This window comes from Paramisgurnus dabryanus, chromosome 9 (assembly GCF_030506205.2).
Source record: "Paramisgurnus dabryanus chromosome 9, PD_genome_1.1, whole genome shotgun sequence".
Classification (NCBI taxonomy): domain Eukaryota; kingdom Metazoa; phylum Chordata; class Actinopteri; order Cypriniformes; family Cobitidae; genus Paramisgurnus; species Paramisgurnus dabryanus.
In genome coordinates, this window is record NC_133345.1 from 21,281,100 (window position 1) to 21,301,857 (window position 20,758).

Consider the following 20,758-nt stretch of genomic DNA (forward strand, 5'->3'; position numbering starts at 1 on the left):
ACTCCCTCTTTCTTCCTCTTTGCAGTTCCGTTGCAGGGGGTTGAACTTGTGGCTCGATCCCCAGCCTCAGGTTCGGTCTCTCTGAAGGTTCAGAGCTCAGGTACAGAGCTCCCTTCGAGGACAGCAAGCCAAGTTTGTTTACCATTAATCATTAAGACCTGAATGCGCAGGCGAACTAGTGAATATACCAATTTGCTCTGATTGGTCGTAGGGCTATCCTATTGCGTGCAGAGGCATTTTAAGGGACAACCCTTTATCCCACCCCTCGGATTAAGCCATCTGTGCGACGAGTTGCCAGACCTTACATTTTGATGTAGGTCTGGCTAACCAGGCTACCAAAATGTATTTTTGATGCTTCAACAAATTCTAACTGACCCACTGTTGTCACATGGACTACTTTGATGATGTTTTTATTACCTTTCTGGACATGGACAGTATACCTTACCTAGATTTTCAATGGAGGGTCAGAAAGCTTGCGGACTAAATATAAAACATCTTACACAGTGTTTCCAAAGATGAACGGATGTCTTACAAGTTTGGAACGACATGAGGGTGAGTCATTAATGACATTATTTTCATTTTTGGGTGAACTAACCCTTTAAGTGAAAGACCACCAATCGTGGTCTGTTTTTTTGCATTCGGGCCTTCTCACACTTTTTTATTCTGGTGCCGTCTCACACTTCATATTTCTTTCCCTTTCAATTCATACAAATGCAAGCATGATAGAGATGAAACAACGTTTTATGTATCGCTGCTTACCAAAGTTCAAGGTTAATGATCTCTAATTTTACATGACAAAGAGATGTCTGACCAATAGTATCTGAATGTCACAGATTGACCTATTGGTCAGGTGTAAAAAAATGAAAACCTCAAAGTAGCATGGGCTACAACACAAACCAACAACAGTTCAATACCTTTGGCTGGTAATCAATCTTGTATGCTGTTTGCTGAAATTGTCTGATTTCTCTGATGATATGGGAGATCTATAAAATGAAGAAAAAAATAAATATGATAAAAAATGAACTCTATGGCTCTCCTCCTTTTGCAATAAAGAAACGATTTTGAAACGGTTACCATTCTCATCTTGGAAAAATTGACCAGGTTATCTTCTGTGTAGTTGGGGGTCCCTTCTTCAATGAAGGCCAAGTCCGTAAGGTACATTCCCAAATATGGCACACAGGGTGGGTCACAACTAAGAACACCAGAAAAATATTAGCTAGCAGATTTTGCCAAGCAATCAGAATTCACTTATCCGCGTGAATACACAGAGATAACTGCGTTGCAGTTTCTTTAGATAAATCAGTTAGATTACAATAGTGGTTCCAAAAATGGTTCCAAGCTGTTACTGGGATGTTACCCTTTAAAAATGCCTTAACATGTACCATTTAGGTACATATATGTATACATTTTGTAGTACTTTTGACATACTAATATTAACTCTTTAGGTGCAAAGAGTACTGCACCGGTGACAGATAGACACCAATTTTTTTCTGTCAGTGTGGGAAGAGTGATCTAGATATTTACACTTACTTCTTCAAGGCCTCTCTGAGGTTCTTGAACCTTCCTTCAGATGAGACTAACTTCTGCAGTTTGTCAATGACAGTTTTGGTCTAAAAATATAAAAACGTTCTCACTTTTAGAAAAGGAACAAACATCTCTCAAGACATTTCCACTTTGTTGAATAAATCAGTGTTGTGACTACATGCAATGCCCTACAGTATCAGGTGCTAAAAGCCATGAACGACAGGACATTTGAAAGTTTTTTGCAGAGTTAGGAAAGTTTGATATCAACAATTAATTTGACTATAATTTCAATCTTTGACATGACTTTACTCTGTCAATATTAAAGATATCAAGGTTATATTTTCTTTATATTATGTAGAATAATTTTATAAAAAAACAGTAAATCATTCAAAAATGATTTTAGCTGGGTTTTTACAGAAAGGGTCACAATATGATTTAAATCCTCATTTATCTCTTTTACGTTTAGTGTGGGGACATTTAGCTTGCTGGCGCATTGAACGCCATTAGCTTGCGTTCATATTATCAAATAGAATAATATTTTTTGATGATTATTTACTTGAAAGTTTACTTTTCCAACCTGTTTGGAAACTTTGAGCCAGGTCTTCTTCAGCCGGAAGATGGAGCTGCGATTGAGCGATGATGTGATTTCTAGCACTGCATTGTAGTTATGGAGACAGCGGCAGATGTCAGCTACAGCCACCCACTTCTCTATCATTGCCACCCGTACATTAACATCCTCACTGCGCAGGATCTCTGTGGCGATCAGGTCACTAATCTTTAAAGAGACACAGATGAACATTGTCATCGGGTTAATTACACTTTCGTAATTTTTTTATTTTATGCTTGTGATGTTGTCACCACATTTAGAGAAATGCATCAGCACTAAAGACAACTTACATCATTGAAGTGTTTTGTGGTTTTCATGATGTAAGGTGTCTTCTCGTTTTTGTCGTTCTTCATCCATCCTTGACCAAAGAATTCCCTGTATATGATGAGAACAACTGTTTATCTGTGTTCATCACATCAAGACTTGGGTAATGGCATATTTATTTAAAGCATTTAAACTATTATGCAAAATCCACTTTTACAAGGTTGTGCATTGGCAGTGTGTGAACACAACCACAAAACAATTAATCTCCATTAAACCAAAGCAGTCTCATTAGACACGTTGTTTTGATTCTTCTGTTAATGTGACATCACACTGATAAAGCCCTGCCCTCTGCCACTGACTGACAGTCCTGCATTATCAATAGTTTCAGCAAGTTGTATGCTATTGTCTCTCAGACTGTGTTCACAGGAATCACATCTATTTTAACTGAAAACGCTCACAGTCTCACAGAAGTGAGGCGCTGTAGCTCATTTGCATTTAAAGGTACAGACACAAAAACAACACGCTTTTGCTCCCACCCAAATAGGGGCATTTTGGACATGCTGTAAGAAATTATCTGTGGAGTATTTTGAGGTGAAATTTCACAGACACATGAGACTTAAAATGGTGTCCTTTAATAAAAAAAAGAGATTCGGTTCAACATTCTCCTTTTGTATTCCACCGAAAAAAATATGATGTAAAAATGACATAATTTAGACTGTGAGCTGTTTTTTAGACCTTCATTGCTGCCTAAACTCAAATAAAGGTGAAATATAACAGCACTCACTCATATGGTATGACTTTGAAAATAAGATGGTCCAACAGGGTGAGCTGCTCTGCTATCTCCAAAGCTGAATGATTCTCAAAAGGTTCGGCCTTTCCTCCTTCCACCTGCATGTAACACAGCACATGAGTTTCAGACTTTTACACCATTCCAAACAAAACTACTATAAAAAGCTGACACACCAAAGATGTGTTTCAGCATTTAAATACATGCATTAGGAAAGTTTTAACAGCTATGGTGATAATGCTGCATCATGGCACTGACCATCTGCAGAACCTCCTCCAGACTGATCTGATTGTCACCAGGATCCTCCTGCGTCAGGGTTCTGTCACAAAAAAATCCAATGTCATCTCATTAGTATTTAGATTTACATACCTAAAGTGTGATTGTAGCACACTTTAATTCTGGATAGACGACAACTCACATAAAACATACTGTAGGCCTTTTTGAGCGACTTTACCAAATGATTCGTGGTTCATACTAAATTCATGGAATTCATAGCTATCAAAATTTCTTTAACACATTTAACACTTCCACCTCATTTGAAATTAAAATACTTTCATTCTGTGCTGTGTTATTTCTACAAAGAAGTCCACTGTGACAACACACACACACACACACACACATGCATGCACATTATAAACGGCTATTGATACTCAACGAGATTTAATGATAATAATAGTGTTGTAGTCAAGACCACCTAAACCGAGACCAAGTCATGACCAAGACCAAAACAGGCCGAGACCAAGTCAAGACCAAGACCAGTGCAAGTCACTGCATTAAAACACTTATGATAAAATGTGGAATATGCATATGATTAGGCACTTCTTGTCTGTGTGTGTGTGTGCGTGCGTGCATGTGTGTGTGTGTGCGCACGTGCGTGTATGCCATCTGAGAAGTTGATAAAATAATCAAAGGCATTGCAGATACGTGGGCTTGCCATCCACTTAGCACAATGCAGGTGTTTTTGGTAATAAAATTAGAAAAATTGTCATTGGGAGAAACTTAAACAATGCTTAAACAATGCCAACATCATATGCCAAACCTAATTAAACTGCATAAAATTAATGATAAAAAATAAATTTGTGATGTGCCATCAGTTGTGGTCTTGACCGGTCTTGAAATAAAATTCCGAGACCTCTTTGTCTGAGACTGACATGCGGTCGATTCCAAGACGAGACCAAGACCTTTAAAAAGTGGTCTAGTACTACAACACTAGATAATAAGTCAGCTATAGAGACTCCAAATCACTTTTAGAAGCCCCATCTAGAATTTTTGGTTAGATTTGGTCTTTACTTTGAGGATATACAGCTTGTTTTAGTTTCAAAACAAAAGTATGTGCACACTTTTGAATACGGTATATGTCGAACGTCACATGACCAAACCAGAAAACTGGGTTGATCGCTTCCGGTTGCCGGTATGTGCTATCATAGCTTGTTATTGTTATTCGTAGTATTATTATTTGTGATATGGTTATTTTTATTCTAATATCTGAATGTATGTGTGAAAATCACTTTGTCAAAAGCTATAAAGTATATAAAAAGTTAGTACATTTTCTTTTACTTAGGTTTAAGATGTTAATGAGCGTATCCACTTCTCGTCTATGATAGCTCAGGGCTTCATGTATGAAAACAGCACCATGTCAACACAGACCATACAAAACCAGAAGTGATTTACTATTTTTAACAGCAATGCGGAAGTAAGTTGCGCATATACCCTATTGCTACAAAAATAAATGGGATGAAACATCTTCCAGTTTTCCTAGACTCCTCCTACCTAATGATATTGGCTGCAGCTTTCCTCTCCTGGGTCAGGAGTTCCGGGTCATGCATCACCTCTTCCAGGAAACTAATCACCTTCATTTTTAGCTCAGTGTTGGTTTCAAAGTCCTGCACATATACACACATAATAGTGAAGTATGCAGACACAAATGCAAGGCAGGTAGATCCACATCTCTCATCTCTTGAGTGTTTGTTTATTACACATCTTACAATGATTTTCTAATCACAATTTTTTGTGCATAAAATCATCATATATAATATAAAGAACATTCTGTGAAAATATAACAATGATATATTATATTTAATACTGACTGAGTTTTGTCATGACAAAGATGACATTAAAGTTAAATCAATGATTAAAATCAAACTTTGATGCTACTAATCTCATGATTAGACTATAAGATTTTAGCCTAGATTTCATTTGGAGTCTGGAGTCACCTGCTATGTTCACACTTTATTTTTAAATGTGCTTATGCATGAAGAAACCTACCTGCGAGTGTTTGGACACCCAGTGCCGGAGGACGTTGAGAACTCGATTAGTCGCTGCTCGACGAATCACAAACTCCTTATCGCCATTCCTCTGATCTGTGGGGAACCCTAATAGCCAATCAAAATTCACATGAATTTCTTTTCTGCCAGGCAACAGATATCCACAACCAATGAGAGTCTGATTCCTACAGTACCTGTGCTTGCCAGAGACATGCGGCGGTACTTCTCCTTGGTTGGCGTGCCCTCGTTGGCACCCGCAGTGGCTATGGCAAAGGCAGAAGCAGCAGACAAGGCGCTACGGTTGTTATCCAGCTCCCGACAGGAGGACATCACCATGCCATTATTGTAAGAGAACAGAGAGAATTCTGCACAGAGACACAGAGCATACACACAATCATGTTAAATGCATGATTACAGGCCGAAATAGCTTCAATTTTAGAGAATATCTGAATTAGGTAATTACTTTGAGTTAATAACTGAAACCCATATGATGTAAACAAACAAATGAGAAGTTCAGATGCAAAACCCTCTAAGTGCCTATGACAAGTTTTCTTGTAAATGAGCATTTTTATCAGGCTCTTATGTTTAGGTTCAGTAAATTCACTTTAGTGGCAAGTAAAATTATATTAGTCAGTACCTGAAATGCCTTATTTCATAAATATAACTTTTGTAATTTCATTGGTATTTAACAAATTTGACCGTCTTTCACTGCAAAACCCTCTAAGTGCATGCAAGCTTTTTTGGCAAAAAACTCAACCTTGGACCAGACATAGTTGTAAAATTACTGAAGAGAAGCAACTAGGAACATTGTAAATGATGCAAGTCAGAATTTAAAATGTAAAAATGAAGAAACTGAACCACACATTACACAAATACGCATTACAGTAGTTTGCAAATATTGGTATATTATCACAATAGGGCATGTTTAAAATTGTAACCATTCTCTCAGTGTAAGATGTTTAAACTGGAACATACACCGATCAGCCATAACATTATGACCATGTGTTGTGTAGGTCCACTCTTTTGCCACAGAAACAGCCCTGACCCGTCGAGGGATGGACTTCACTTGACCTTTCTATCAGAACCAGCATTCACTTTCTCAGCAATTTCAGCTACAGTAGCTTGTCTGTTGGATCGGACCACACGGGCCAGCTTTTGTTCCCCACGTGCATCAATAAGCTTTGGCCACCCATGATGATGAACCTGTCCCGGTTCAGCCCTTTTCATTTGGACCACTTTTGATAAGTACTGACCAATGCAGATCGGGTACACCCTGCAAGCTCCAGTTTTGGAGATGCTCTGACCCAGTCGTTTAACCATCACAATTTGGCCCTTGTCAAAGTCGCTCACATCCTTACACTTGCACATTTTTCCTGCTTTTTAAACTTCAACTTTGAGGACAAACACTTGGAAAAATGTGAAAGCAGGAAAAATGGCATGCCTTGACGGGTCAGGGCTCGTGGTGGCAAATGGGGGACCTTTTTTATTTATTTTAATAAAAAATATGAATATACATATTGTGCATTTCAGGTTTAATTAAATGCAGAAGTTTTATCCGAATGTGACTTACATTGCATTCAGGGCACATTTTTTTTAACAGTATGTTCCCTGGGATTGAACAGATGACCTTTGCACTGCTAACACAATGATCTACAGTAAGCTACAGGAACACTTAAATCTAGGGTTTAAAAAAACGTAACCAATATTAACAGTGCTGGCACTATAATTAAAACTTGTCAAAAATATTAAGTGTGGTCTGTCATTAGCCAAAGACAATAGCACTTCCCCCGAGTCTAGCAGGTATAAAATAAAACCACTCAGACTCATGCAGAAAAAATCTATGCAGTGACATATCTCCACAATGGACAACACTCCAGTGTTGACAAATGAAAATGTCACAAATAGCACCTGACGTCATTCCAAATCATTCTTGACCAGCAATGATACCAAAATCAAAAACATACATACATATCTTTAACATCTTCTAATTCCATTGTGTGATCATACGAACAAGATTTTTTAGTGTCTTTTAATCATGCTGGAACTGGGATTTTTCTGTATGCAATCCAATTTAAAATCCAGAAGGTGGCAGCGCCGAACATGAAATATCTGACTGTGTTTTACCAAGACAATAGGCAGGGCTATGATTCTCAAGATAAGATGGTAGAGACTAAAAATAGCTCAGCTTTTCCCTAGAATGTATGGACCAAATACATCCTTTGAAAATTACAAGATCAGTATTTTGAAGAAAACAAGTTTGTAGTTGCAGGTTTCAAGAAGGTTTTATGTACAATATATAAAAAGTATAAGCAAAAAGCACTTTATTCTTTACTGCAACAAAGCCAAACAAAAATTCTGCATCACACATATGAAACAGGGTCATCTTGACCTTTGACCTCCATTAATTCTGTCTAATAAGACAGCATTGTTACAACGCATCGACCGCACTCATACAAACCCGGTAACCGGGGTGGCATAGAGAATACATGCTAATGGTTGCTATGGCACAAGTTTTCCAAACACCTACTCACGCCTCCTTTGGCGTTTCCCTGAACATTTTTTTTTAAAACCCACAGAATTAATGAGATTTCGCACAAATCGTGTCTGCCGAGGCCTCCATCTCCGTTCTAAGAATTACTTCAGAGCTTTAAAGATACAGGGTGTACTTTAAAACCCACAGCAAACAAACAAAAAGACATTTCAAGTGTGCATTGACGTTTTGGCATTGATGTTTTGAATATATATGGGCCTAAGTCAAGCAAATCTTACAACAAGCTCACAAAAATGTAATAAAATCACATTTTACAGAGCCGTTGAATTAAGCACTTATTTTCTAAAGACAGCCATTTTGAGCCACTGATACATGCAACATTTGGCTGGTATGAAGGGTGCAGGTGGCTTGTCAGCATGATATGCAGGTGCTCCGGTTTTCATGTCAGTGAGCGATAACAACACAGAAGGGAAGTCTAGGACACAGTGTCTTTACCTGAGGAGTTTTTGCATTTGATGTTCTTAGGAGTCGTGGGCGACTTTGTGGGCGATACTTCAGCCTCGGCCTCATCGCTCTGGATCTGGTCGTTGTCGCTTTCCTCTCTCACCGAAATATCTACATACAGTATAAAGTCAGATTTAAATGAAATACAGATAGATACATACAGTCATAGATAGAAAAACGAAAACACTGTGTATAGTCGTACACTACATTCATTTTTTGTTTATTATGTATGATAAATTTCTCTTTGGAGCACTTGATTCTGATAGGCCAATCACTATCTCAAGCTGTTAGACTGACACGGTTTTGAACTATAATGCATATTTTCCTAGTGAAAACTTTAAGGGGCAGTTTCCCGGACAGGGTTTAAATTAATCCAAGACTAGGCTTTAGTTATATTAGGACATTTACGTAGTTTTTTTTTTACAATATACCTTACAAAAAACAATACTGGTGTATCTTGAGACAAAACAATGGCACTGATAAATGTTAAAGGGGACATATCATGAAAATGTGACTTTTTCCATGTTTAAGTGCTATAATTGTATCCACAGTGCTTCTATCAACCTAGAAAATGTGAAAAAAATCAACCCAGTAACTTAGATTTGGTAAACCATTCTCTGCAAGCATGTGAACAAAATAGGTTTATTGAAATTTGGCTCCCCTTGTGATGTCATAAGGGGATAATACATACGTACACATACGTACTCTGAGGACACAAGAAAAAACCGTATTTAGCATCTTAAAAAAGTCTTGTGAAATGCGTCTTTAAGATAAGTAAAAGGTGTTTTAAAGTTAAGCCAGCTCAAACATGCATTTCAGCCTGGGACTAGGATAAGCCCTGTCCGGAAAACTGCACCTAAGACTGCAATCCTAATTTTTTTTCTTAAAAATAAACAAAAATCAGAAAGTGACTAACTACATAAACACACTGTTGATTTGGATTTTGCAAGAAACATCAGCTGTTTGTCAACAAATGTGAAATAACCTGCAATTGTATGTTTCAAACAGAGGTGGCGATAAAGAGGTGGAAAGTTACAGATTGCAGCTTTACAGACAGAAAGAATTTAAATAAATATGTGAATATTTTATATGTAACAGATAACACATGCAGACCACATGTTGATAGTCCGAAGAGCAATTCTCACCCTGTTTGGACACCGACGGCTCATCAGCCTTGTCCGTCTTGCTCTCGCCCTCATCTGGAATCTTGCTCGCGATTGGGCTAGACACGTAGAGCTTGTTAATGTCCAGTGTGGTCTTGCTGAAAGGGGACATGGTGGAGTACATGCTTGCATAGCCATTAGAGGAACAGCTGAGGGCGGCCAAGTCTAGAGCTTTTCCTCCCGTGATGATGGGAATGTTGAGGGAGAGTTTCCGACGACGGTTAGGGGACGAGGTCTTGTTGATGGCCAGCGGAGGTGGAGAGGAAAACTTGCGGCTGGCGCGAGGGGACTTCGGAGGCTCTCCGTATAGGAGCTTGTTGTTCTGGCTGCTGGCAAAAAACAGCTCCAGGGATCTGTGTGTCGGAAAGAGCAGGAACGAGGGCTTGTTTAATGACCGTGGGTGTTAGACATGTACGTAATGACATTTATTTGGCACACATAAACCCATTGGTAGGTAACCTATTGGCATTGGCAAATATGTGCATGCAACAGTATGCAAACAGACGATTGGTTCTTTTAATGGTAACGAGGGATTTCTCAATGACAAACCAATTAGCTCCTTTAAATGCAACGTGGAAGTACATACGATATATACTGTATATAGCCTTTTCGAGTTACGTATCAGCCTCTCAATGCAGCTTACTATATAGTTTCTAATTGCTTTATGTACTGACAGAGAAAAGCATCTCTGCGGAGCACAAACAGCCTACTCTTCACAGCTCTCTATAAGGTTGGAGAGCGTTGCGGAGAAGCTTTTCCCACACATCCAGCCACCCCCTACACGTCATGCCTGCACAGAAATAGACCCTCTTATGACAGTCTGGGTGACCGTTGATGCTGAGGCAGGGCAGCTGAGCGGGGGAGGTCTGGGGAGGCATCACAGCCGTGCGGTCTGCCCAAGGGAGAGAGGGAGCTACAGGCTGTGGGTGTGTGGGAGGTCCCCGGCTCTTACTGATTCGCCTGGATCTCCGTCTCCGGAGCCAACAGAACGGGGGAGAGCGCCGAGGAGAGAAGAGAGAGATGGCGAAAGCAAGACAAAAATAAAAGAGCAAGAGACAGGGAGATGGAGATACTGAGCTGCAAAACGTGCCCGCTAAATATTTCATCTAGCAGATGCGGCACGGGTGGAGGGTGGGGTCCTGCAGCAGAGTGGCCGGTTGCTAAGGTGATGGCGACAGAGCCCCGCTGAGATGCTTCAGTCAGGCAGGAACGCAGGCGAGGATGTAGAGCCCAATTACTGCTGTTTCCAGCAGAACACACACACATGCAGTACATAGACGAGGCCTGCACACATTAGCGTGACCTCTCGCAAGCCTTCGGTTACTGTGGCATATCTCATTCCATTCCCCTTTGGCTTTCTCTCCATCTATTTCCCCTCCTTTAATTCTTTTCATACACCGACTCCATCTATAGACTGACAAACACTACTGTGACCTCCCTTCTGTCTCACCAAATAATTTTCTACCTCACACATGAACGCAGAACACAACAAAGCTAAGCTGTGCTGCTGAACTAATGGGTTGATGAATATGCATTTGTTTGTGTGCCAACATACTGTACAAGTCTATACAATAGTCAGTGTAGATAACACAGTAAAGCTTGATGGGTCACAGTAACTCACTAGTCGAATAACAAAATAGTCTAGTGTAGATTTTGTCTTAAAGTTCAGATGCAAAACCGAATCAAGTAAAAAAAATGCTGAATAAGCATCTAAACTGGACAACATACACTCACCTAAAGGATTATTAGGAACCCCTGTTAAATTTCTCATTAATGCAATTATCTAATCAACCAATCACATGGCAGTTGTTTCAATGCATTAGGGGGTGTGGTCCTGGTCAAGACAATCTCCTGAACTCCAAACTGAATGTCAGAATGGGAAAGAAAGGTGATTTAAGCAATTTTAAGCATGGCATGGTTGTTGGTGCCAGACGGGCCAATCGGAGTATTCCACAATCTGCTCAGTTACTGGGATTTTTACACACAACCATTTCTAGGGTTTACAAAGAATGGTGTGAAAAGGGAAAACATCCAGTATGCGGCAGTCCTGTGGGCGAAAATGCCTTGTTGATGGTAGAGGTCAGAGGAGAATGGGCCGACTGATTCAAGCTGATAGAAGAGCAACTTTGAAATAACCACTCGTTACAACCGAGGTATGCAGCAAAGCATTTGTAAAGCCACAACACGCACAACCTTGAGGTGGATGGGCTACAACAGCAGAAGACCAGGTACCACTCATCTCCACTACAATAGGAAAAGAGGCTACAATTTGCACACCAAAAGCTCACCAAAATTGGACAGTTGAAGACTGGAAAAATGTTGCCTGGTCTGATGAGTCTCGATTTCTGTTGAGACATTTAGATGGTAGAGTCAGAATTTGGCGTAAACAGAATGAGAACATAGATCCATCATGCCTTGTTACCACTGTGCAGGCTGGTGGTGTAATGGTGTGGGGGATGTTTTCTTGGCACACTTTAGGCCCCTTAGTGCCAATTGGGCATCGTTTAAATGCCACGGCATACCTGAGCATTGTTTCTGACCATGTCCATCCCTTTATGACCACCATGTACCCATCCTCTGATGGCTACTTCCAGCAGAATAATGCACCATGTCACAAAGCTCGAATCATTTCAAATTGGGTTCTTGAACATGACAATGAGTTCACTGTACTAAAATGACACCCACAGTCACCAGATCTCAACCCAATAGAGCATGTTTGGGATGTGGTGGAACGGGAGCTTCGTGCCCTGGATGTGCATCCCACAAATCTCCATCAGCTGCAAGATGCTATCCTATCAATATGGGCCAACATTTCTAAAGAATGCTTTCAGCACCTTGTTGAATCAATGCCACGTAGAATTAAGAAAGTTCTGAAGACGAAAGGGGGTCAAACACAGCATTAGTATGGTGTTCCTAATAATCCTAGGTTAGTGTATTTACAAGCAGAGCCCTCAAAGTTAACATATAATCATGTATTTGCAAAAGATCAAATAGGAAGAGAAGACAGCTGTTGTTAGCCTGCAGTGAGTAGTACAGATCAGTAATCGTTCCCTTGCTACACCTAACTTAATCTGTATTTTATACCCTAAATTGAGCTGGAAGTAAACACTCTTTCCATGCGCTGCTAAGTACATGAGAGCCACCAGCTGGTTACCTCTTCTTCAAAATTCCCCAAAAGTGACCACGTGGCTTACCGGGCTGGAATGGCACTGATAGGCCTCTTGTATATGGTGATGAGTTTGTCAAGTACGACATCCGCACTGGTAAAGACGCGGTAGGAGTGCAGGAAGGTGTTAAGGAAGTCGATGGAGAGGAAACGCAGGTCGGTTAACCTCTCCAGGAGTCGCTCCACGCTGGCGTAACGAATCTGCAACACCTTGCACGAGTTCATCATCTTGCTGAACCGGATGTCCACGTCATCACAGTATAGACTGGCATCAGACCTAAACATACAGTATATACAAAGTATGTCTATAAATCATGATTGATATAAACTAAAACACATTATTAACTGTAAAAACAATATTTAACCACACTTATAAAAACTACTGTTTGTAATAATTAAAGCGTAACTAAACCCCTGGTCAGAGCCTGACTCCGCCCACTGGCAATATTTGAAAAATATTGGGCAGACCCCAACGGAGATGGAGGGGACGAACTAAGTGTGTTGTGAGATCGTAACAAGGGCTTGGTGAGCTTGAACCTGCTTACGTCACGAGTCATTTTTTGGACCCATCATCCAATAGGAAAATTCAACTGCAATAGCCATCGTTCAACCTGAAGAGGGCAGCACTCAGACGTTTTTACACCATATATTGTAGTATTGAAACACTTTATACCCAAATGTCAAAAAACTTACTAAAATCAATGAACAGCACTAATAAAGCATCATTCTTACAGATCATTAACTAAAAAAAGTTGGTTTAGGGTTTAGTAACTCTTTAATGATTTACTGATATCATTTAATTTCAAAAAGCAAGAACACCAGTATTACTGTTTTGGAAATTGCATGAAATCTTGGTGTCCCGTCCAGGCCTAAGGCTTCTTTGATCAACCAGCTTTACCAGAAAATGACCAAACTCACCACCTTGCTGGTACACCAAATTGACTAGCAACAAACCAGTAAGGGAATTCATGCTGGTCTATTCTGGTGTGATGGAGTGCTTACTTGATCATCTGGGGCACAGTGACTTTAGAGTTCTCCTCAAAGGCGTTCATCATCAGGCCATTACAACGAATATTATCTATGCACTGTTAGAAAGAGAGAGGGAGAGAGAGAGCATGTAAACCACAAGAAGTGAATAAAAGGCAAAGGTCTTGCCCCGAAGCTTTGCGGATCACTCTGTGCTATCTGATGCGAGTAGACATGCCTGGCTGATGTCACTGGTCCACGCTGACTTTTCTTGCCGTGAGGAGGCCACTAGGATGAAGGTAAAGGATTGGCTGTCTTTGGGCTCCACCACAATCTTAAAATCCAAGTGCTCCATGTCTTGGCCGCTCTTGTCTGATTTGGCTGAGTAGAAAAGCACAATATATGATCTTCAGGTGTAAATCTATAGTACAGGTCTCTTGAGATGAGATCTGTGTTAAAAACGTTTCAAGGTAAGCACTGTAACAACACATTCTCATTACAGAGACGTCAGATATTGACGCCTGTGATTACTATGGTAGTACATGTATGTAGTAGACAGAGCATAGAAGTGCATACAAAGCAACCTTGTGGATAAAATTCCATAACATGTTGATAGAGATATAATGAATAATGTTAAAGAAGAAATTAAGTGTTTTGGTACATACACTCATCGTCTGTACCCTCAGGCTCCTCTATCATTGTGCAATCGATGAGTGACACCACACCATTCTGCCATCCAGAAACAAGCAACAGTGAGACAGTAAGAATCAGACACTATCAGATAATCAATACCAGCTGTACTAAAACAGTGATTACTGTGCGGATCTCCTTTTTGAATTTCCCCAAAGACCAGGAGCAATACTGGCTTATTGAACGTGGCAAAATTACGGTCGGCTGATAGGTAATGGCCACTTCCTGAACCCAAGGTAACATTATGAGGGTTTAACAAGTGGTAAAAAGAAGTCATCCTTTGAGATATGAAGGAAAGCATAAACATAAATGTCCGCATTTCCATATAGTTTCCGAAAAACGGACTGCACTTCAACGGTAGGTTTAAATTACAATAGCCCATACGTTTATTTACTTTTTAACAGCACACATTTATTATTTTTAATACAGAATTTCTGCACTACATGGCCTGTATATCAAATAGTTACAAATTTGCGATAGTTTGTTTTGGACTGTTCACCGAAAGCTGCACTAATACATTTAGTGTGGAATATAAACAGTATAACAAAACACAGCTGTCTCATGATATGTTAACATTTGTGCATTTTTATAAGTGCAACACAGCATGTCATCTTAAGGGGGTCGCACACTCGTACGCCCAGCTCAGCACCGCGCCGCGTCGAGTCAAGTCGTGTCTAGGACAACTTAGAGGTATCGTACACCGGAAGTGCACATTAAATAGCGCGAGCATAGTCAAATAGCGTCTACTTCAAAATGCAAAATATACATTAGCAGCTAAATGATTTGGGACAAATATGATGTTATTTAATGTTAAACTCTGTGGCGCGACAGGGATTTGAGCAGTGTCCTGAGTCACAGCGGACAAAACAATGTGTTCTGTTTTTTAGAACGGCGCGGCGCTGAGCTGCGCATCCGGTGTGCGACCTCCTTTAGCTTAAAGGAATAGTCTACTCATTTTCAATATTAAACTATGTTATTGCCTTAACTAAGAAGAGTTGATACATCCCTCTATCATCTTAGTGTGTGCAAGTAAGCGCTGGGGCACGCTGCGACACTTCGATAGCATTTAGCTTAGCCCCATTCATTCAATGGTATCAAACAGAGATAAAGTTAGAAGTGACCAAACACATCAACGTTTTTCCTATTTAAGAAGAGTAGTTATACGAGCAAGTTTGGTGGTACAAAAAAAAAACGTAGCGCTTTTCTAAGCGGATTTAAAGGACAAGTTCGGTATTTTAGACTTAAAGCCCTGTTTTCAGATTGTTTATGGTCAAATAGAATGGTTTTGACTGAAATTTCGACATTTTCGGCTGCCCTGAGAATTTTCGCGTGTTTGTGTTTCAGCTCAGACCTCTACAATGGGTTTAATGGTGCACTGGAACAATCCTTCCTAAAATGCATTAAACTTTCGTTTACAAAGACGTGAAACTCACCGAGTGGTCAGGGGTGTTCACTGATATGCTCACACAAAAATCGCTGCAAAAGATGCTTTCCAACAGCTGTTTTAGCATTCGTTGTTAACTTGTGGACCTATTTCCCCAAACGCCTCACACCCGTACATTCTTCCGTTTAGAGCTTGAATAATAAACACTCCAGCCCAGGTGGTGGCGCTAATCCGCCTTTGCCAATTCCAAGAATAGAAACAAAGTTCCCGGCGCGGAGTAATACCGTACCTCACAGGGCGTCTAATACAGTCAATGGAGTTGGTATAAACTACGATAAAACCTGTTGGAATGCGTCTTTTGGAGCGATTTTTGTGTGAGCATACCAGTGAACACCCCTTACCACTCGGTGAGTTTCACGTCTTTGTAAACGAAAGTTTAATGCATTTTAGGAAGGATTGTTCCAGTGCACCATTAAACCCATTTTAGAGGTCTAAGCTGAAACACAAACACGCGAAAATTCTCAGGGCAGCCGAAAATGTCGAAATTTCAGTCAAAACCATTCTATTTGACCATAAACAATCTGAAAACAGGGCTTTAAGTCTAAAATACCGAACTTGTCCTTTAAAAGAGGAACTATATTTTATGGCATAATAGCACTTTTGGGAGTACTTCGATTCGCCTGAAAAATCCGCTCCCCTTCTCCCTCTCATAATGGGAGAGGGAGGGTGTTACTGCGCCGAGTCGAAGTACTCCCATATGTGCTTTTACGCCATACAATATAGTTACCCTTTTAAAATTTGCTTAGAAAAGCGCTACGTTTTATTTTGTACCACCAAACTTGCTCTTATAACTACTCATCTTAAATAGGAAAAACGTTGATGTGTTTGGTCACTTCTAACTTTATCTCTGAGTGGTACCATTGAATGAATCGGGCTAAGCTAAAAGCTATCGAAGTGTCGCAGCGTGTCCCAGCGCTTACGTGCACGCACACAGATGATAGAGGGATGTATCAACTCTTCTTAGTTAAAGCTCCACTGTGTAAGATCTACTCCCATCTAGCGGTGAAAGTCTATATGACAAGCAACTGAATATTACTTTCTAGCCCTCCCCATTCGGAACGCGTTTTAACTCGTACGGTGGCCCGGCCGTGTCATGCCAAGGTTAACATGGCTACCAGTAGCTACAAAGCAAAATCAATGAGAAAAAATGAACAATTTGCAATGTCCTTTGCCTGTGATCCATCAAAGCACACAGATTTATGTTTAACATGAAAAAAGTCTGATTGTCATGATATGTCCGCTTAAAATCACATACAAAAAGCAACCATGACGGGTTTAAATGGACGCGAACTAATATTATGTCAAAGTACAATGCTTATGTTTTAAGTAAACGTTACATGTCCGTGTATATGTAAGAGCTTTCTCTCATTTTGGTGAAAAAAGATCGCGCAACTTTCACTTTATCAGAGTATTATGTCAGACATTAATGAAAAGATGAAAACATTTATCTCAGTACCTCAGATTACATAAATGGGCGGAGAGACGGCGTGTGTCTGTTGAACACATTAAGGCCATGTTTACATTAGAGCATTTGCGTTTTAAAACGGCATTTTAAAATGAAAACGATCCTCGTTTATACTGGCATTTTAAAAAGAATCTTCATCCACACTATACACCACCATAAACGCATGAAACATGACCAATCATGTAACTGGGCATGCGCATAAAAGTGTAAAATAACTTATTACTCTAATAATAGCTTACCTGCACGTTTACGCAGCCTAGGGGTGTGCGATATTGACAAAAATTCATAGCTAGATCCTTTGCCGGCCACTACAACAGACACTATTTTTTAACCTATAAAAATGTGTTTGGGAAAGTCTTATACTGTTCTATCTACCCCCTACAACATATTAATATGATTAATAGGTTAATTTTTATTTTATAACTAAACAGAAATGTCTTTATGATTTAAAAAGAAAGCATTCAAGTGAAAAGTACTAAACAGTAGCGAACTTGAAGCAAAAAATAAATTTTAGCAAATGCAAACTTCTATCAAACATAGTAAGAGGTGAAGTATTAATTTAGCCTACCAGAAATGCTTATTGCATTAATTTTTAAAAGTGTGCGAGGTCCGTGCACGTCCTCCGCTAGCAATACACAAATAGCTAAAAGCGCAACGCCTAAAAGAGCATTATATATTAATGACGATGAGTTTATTGTTTTTATTAATTTATATTCACAAAACTTATCAACAAAACATCGATTAAAATTAAGAGACAAATTATCTGAAACGAAATTCATTTTAAAGTAGCAAACAAAACTTACATTAAACTGGAAAATAATGTCTGACCCATTACAATTCTCCCTTCATATTGGCCTTTGCAACGCCTATATGGCATTTAAAATTACAGTCTATCTTTCATAAGCTAACTACATTTAAACAAAACATAAACACATTAAACCCAACAATACTCAAACATTCATATAAAACAGACATTATCTATAAGGATACATGTTAAAACTATCCGATATAGCGTTTATAATAGCTGGTTGGTAGATGTTTACTATTTTTGGCAAAACCTCCGTAACAAACCAACATTTACATGAATAAAATAATTTTTACTTTGAAAATGATGCGCTGTCACGTTAACATCAGCTGTTCGTTTACATAAGACTCCGTCTATGTTCATTTACACTCCGTTTATGAGGGTCGAAAACGGTGATGTAGTGTAGATGAAAGGCGTAAACGTAGCAAAAGTAACGCGTTTTAAAGGATAAACGCATTAATGTAAACATAGCCTAAACCACATGCATGTTTACACTAACAAGCGTTATGCATAATCATGCTAAAGTTAGCCAAGGAACTATACAACTTCAAGTTTACAACATGGACTGTATAGATGTAAACGAATATGCTGAATTACCTGTGGAGAATATAGAAAGTGCAACTTCAGTGTCCCTTGAGCCCATCTTGGAAACTAACTCCAATAGTGACTTTGGTCTTGATGTTTTTCCTGTCACGTTGTCGTTTAAAATCCCCGTTTCGCATCCTTGGCGATTTGTTTTAATGTCCTCGAGAATATGTCTTCAACAGGCTTTCAAATCAAAGCATTAGATCGCAGGTTCATCACGGTGTGCGGTTGTTGTAAAATCCGAAGGATTCAAGCTACGCAGGTCACAGGCTGGATACGTCATCAAGCCTGGTTTATTTAAATTAACTGAGCATTACATTCGCAAGTCATACGCATATTACATCAATTTACAATTAACTAAGAATAATTGTCAGCTTTATAATTGTTAATATTCTGAAATAAGACTGTCTTGATGACGTATACCGCCTACACATGCAACCTCTGGAGGCTTCAGCTATCGGGCAGCGTGAGTGTAGAGTGAAAGCGCGAAAGGCGGAGCTTGAATTTCAGGAATGTCCCTCGTCAGCGAATGTATTTCAAAGATGGAGGCACAACATGGATTCAGCCAGAGAGCGCTTCGACGGTATGCATTTTATATAGCAGATTCTACACTTACGAGAATACTTTGATTAGTGGGTGGGAAGTAATTACACATGAATGAGCACATACTTTTGAAAGAAAACATGGGTTTTTGTTAAGAATTAACTCAATAAAGTACACAGTAGAGCTTTAAGGTACTGTAATAAAATAGTTTAATATAGAAAATGAGAAGACTATTCCTTTAATGGTCACATGTTGGGCTTAACATATCAGGGAACGATATGCAATAATCCAGAACACCCAATCAGGGAGCGAAAAGGGAATTTGTTTACACAAGTCTTGGTTTAGATCCGTCTATTCTTTACAGAAAAAAACACAATATTTTGTTTTATATGAAGGGCCAATATTGAAGAATTTGCAGTATATTGATAATCATATAGAATAATACGTAAGTAATAATTGACGACGGGTTGTTGAACTATAAGAAAATAATGCACACCCAAGGTGGTAATGCGGCACAATGCGAAGCGGAGTGCCGCTACACCGTGGTAATGAGTTAACACACGCTATTCGTGAAAATCTTGCAACTCTAGCGTATGACGCAAAGTAAAATCCCACAAGTATATAAAAACTTAAGGTCACTAAAAAGCGATGTATAAATAACGCTTCACCTTAGTGAGGTGCAGTTTTCCTCCCGAACCTCTAGTGCAGATGATCAGATGTTTGGAGAACAGGAAACACTGCCTCTCACCCTCTTTCTTTAGGGACAAAGAGCCCAGGCGGCCACGGGTGATCTTACCCTTCTCACTCATGGGCACTTGGATCAAAGATCCTGACAAACATACACAACAGAGAGAAAGAGATACAGTATGGAAGCAGGATGCGTTACATTTGCAGTACATTGTTCTTATCAGATGTTTCGAATGCCACCGTGTGTGTCTGTAACATTTTTGATCCAGTTCTCCAGGTTGAATGGTAAGAATGTGATTACACTTGGAAATGAAAGAGTTGGTCTATTCTTTGAACACACAGTGCTCTTCAGAGACTAACTGGATCAGGACGCCCAATCCTTTGAGTTAACACACTGTTTTGTGGTTGCAGGGCAGCCCAGAAAAACCTCGGAGAGGGATGGGGAGCGGTGGGTTTGACAATAAGAGGTGACAACAGTGACAGTTTGCAGAAAAGAACAGAGGAGAATCCAACCTTCTTATCAGGGATCTCCCTCTTATCAGGGATCCCCTTTCTGCAAAGCACTCAGGAGGATGTGTGTGTTTGTGTTTTGGGATGGTGTGGGGAGTTTACCTTGTCTGACAAAGGTCTGGCTGGTGTCTAGGAGAATCTCACAGCCCTCCACGATCATACGCTCAATGGCGAGGTTTTTTCTAATGTTCTCCGTCTCGCTTACCTCATCATGCATGATTCTGCGGAGGTATGGAGTTTGTTAAAACTCGTAATACATGTTTCTGTGTTGTCCACAAGTAATATTTTAATTT

The 20,758-nt window shown here is 39.7% G+C and overlaps 1 protein-coding gene across 2 annotated transcripts in view; it reads right to left on the minus strand.

Moving 5' to 3' along the window:
• The window catches only part of rasgrf1 (Ras protein specific guanine nucleotide releasing factor 1), a 45,402-nt gene that overhangs the window by 3,381 nt on the left and 21,263 nt on the right, over positions 1–20,758 (minus strand). The window contains exons 9-26 of one of the 2 annotated variants that reach the window (XM_065283122.1): positions 20,568–20,686; positions 19,937–20,097; positions 14,402–14,465; positions 13,975–14,117; positions 13,773–13,855; positions 12,799–13,047; positions 9,587–9,957; positions 8,433–8,552; positions 5,641–5,811; positions 5,448–5,554; positions 4,953–5,065; positions 3,441–3,501; positions 3,180–3,283; positions 2,422–2,506; positions 2,102–2,299; positions 1,531–1,610; positions 1,075–1,192; positions 915–983 (exon numbers count right to left, since the gene is read on the minus strand). In XM_065283122.1, coding sequence (XP_065139194.1) covers positions 915–983; positions 1,075–1,192; positions 1,531–1,610; positions 2,102–2,299; positions 2,422–2,506; positions 3,180–3,283; positions 3,441–3,501; positions 4,953–5,065; positions 5,448–5,554; positions 5,641–5,811; positions 8,433–8,552; positions 9,587–9,957; positions 12,799–13,047; positions 13,773–13,855; positions 13,975–14,117; positions 14,402–14,465; positions 19,937–20,097; positions 20,568–20,686 — 2,416 coding nt within the window. Of the gene's footprint in view, positions 1–914; positions 984–1,074; positions 1,193–1,530; positions 1,611–2,080; positions 2,300–2,421; positions 2,507–3,179; positions 3,284–3,440; positions 3,502–4,952; positions 5,066–5,447; positions 5,555–5,640; positions 5,812–8,432; positions 8,553–9,586; positions 9,958–12,798; positions 13,048–13,772; positions 13,856–13,974; positions 14,118–14,401; positions 14,466–19,936; positions 20,098–20,567; positions 20,687–20,758 lie in introns of both variants that reach the window. The other variant, XM_065283121.1, reaches the window with a different exon arrangement.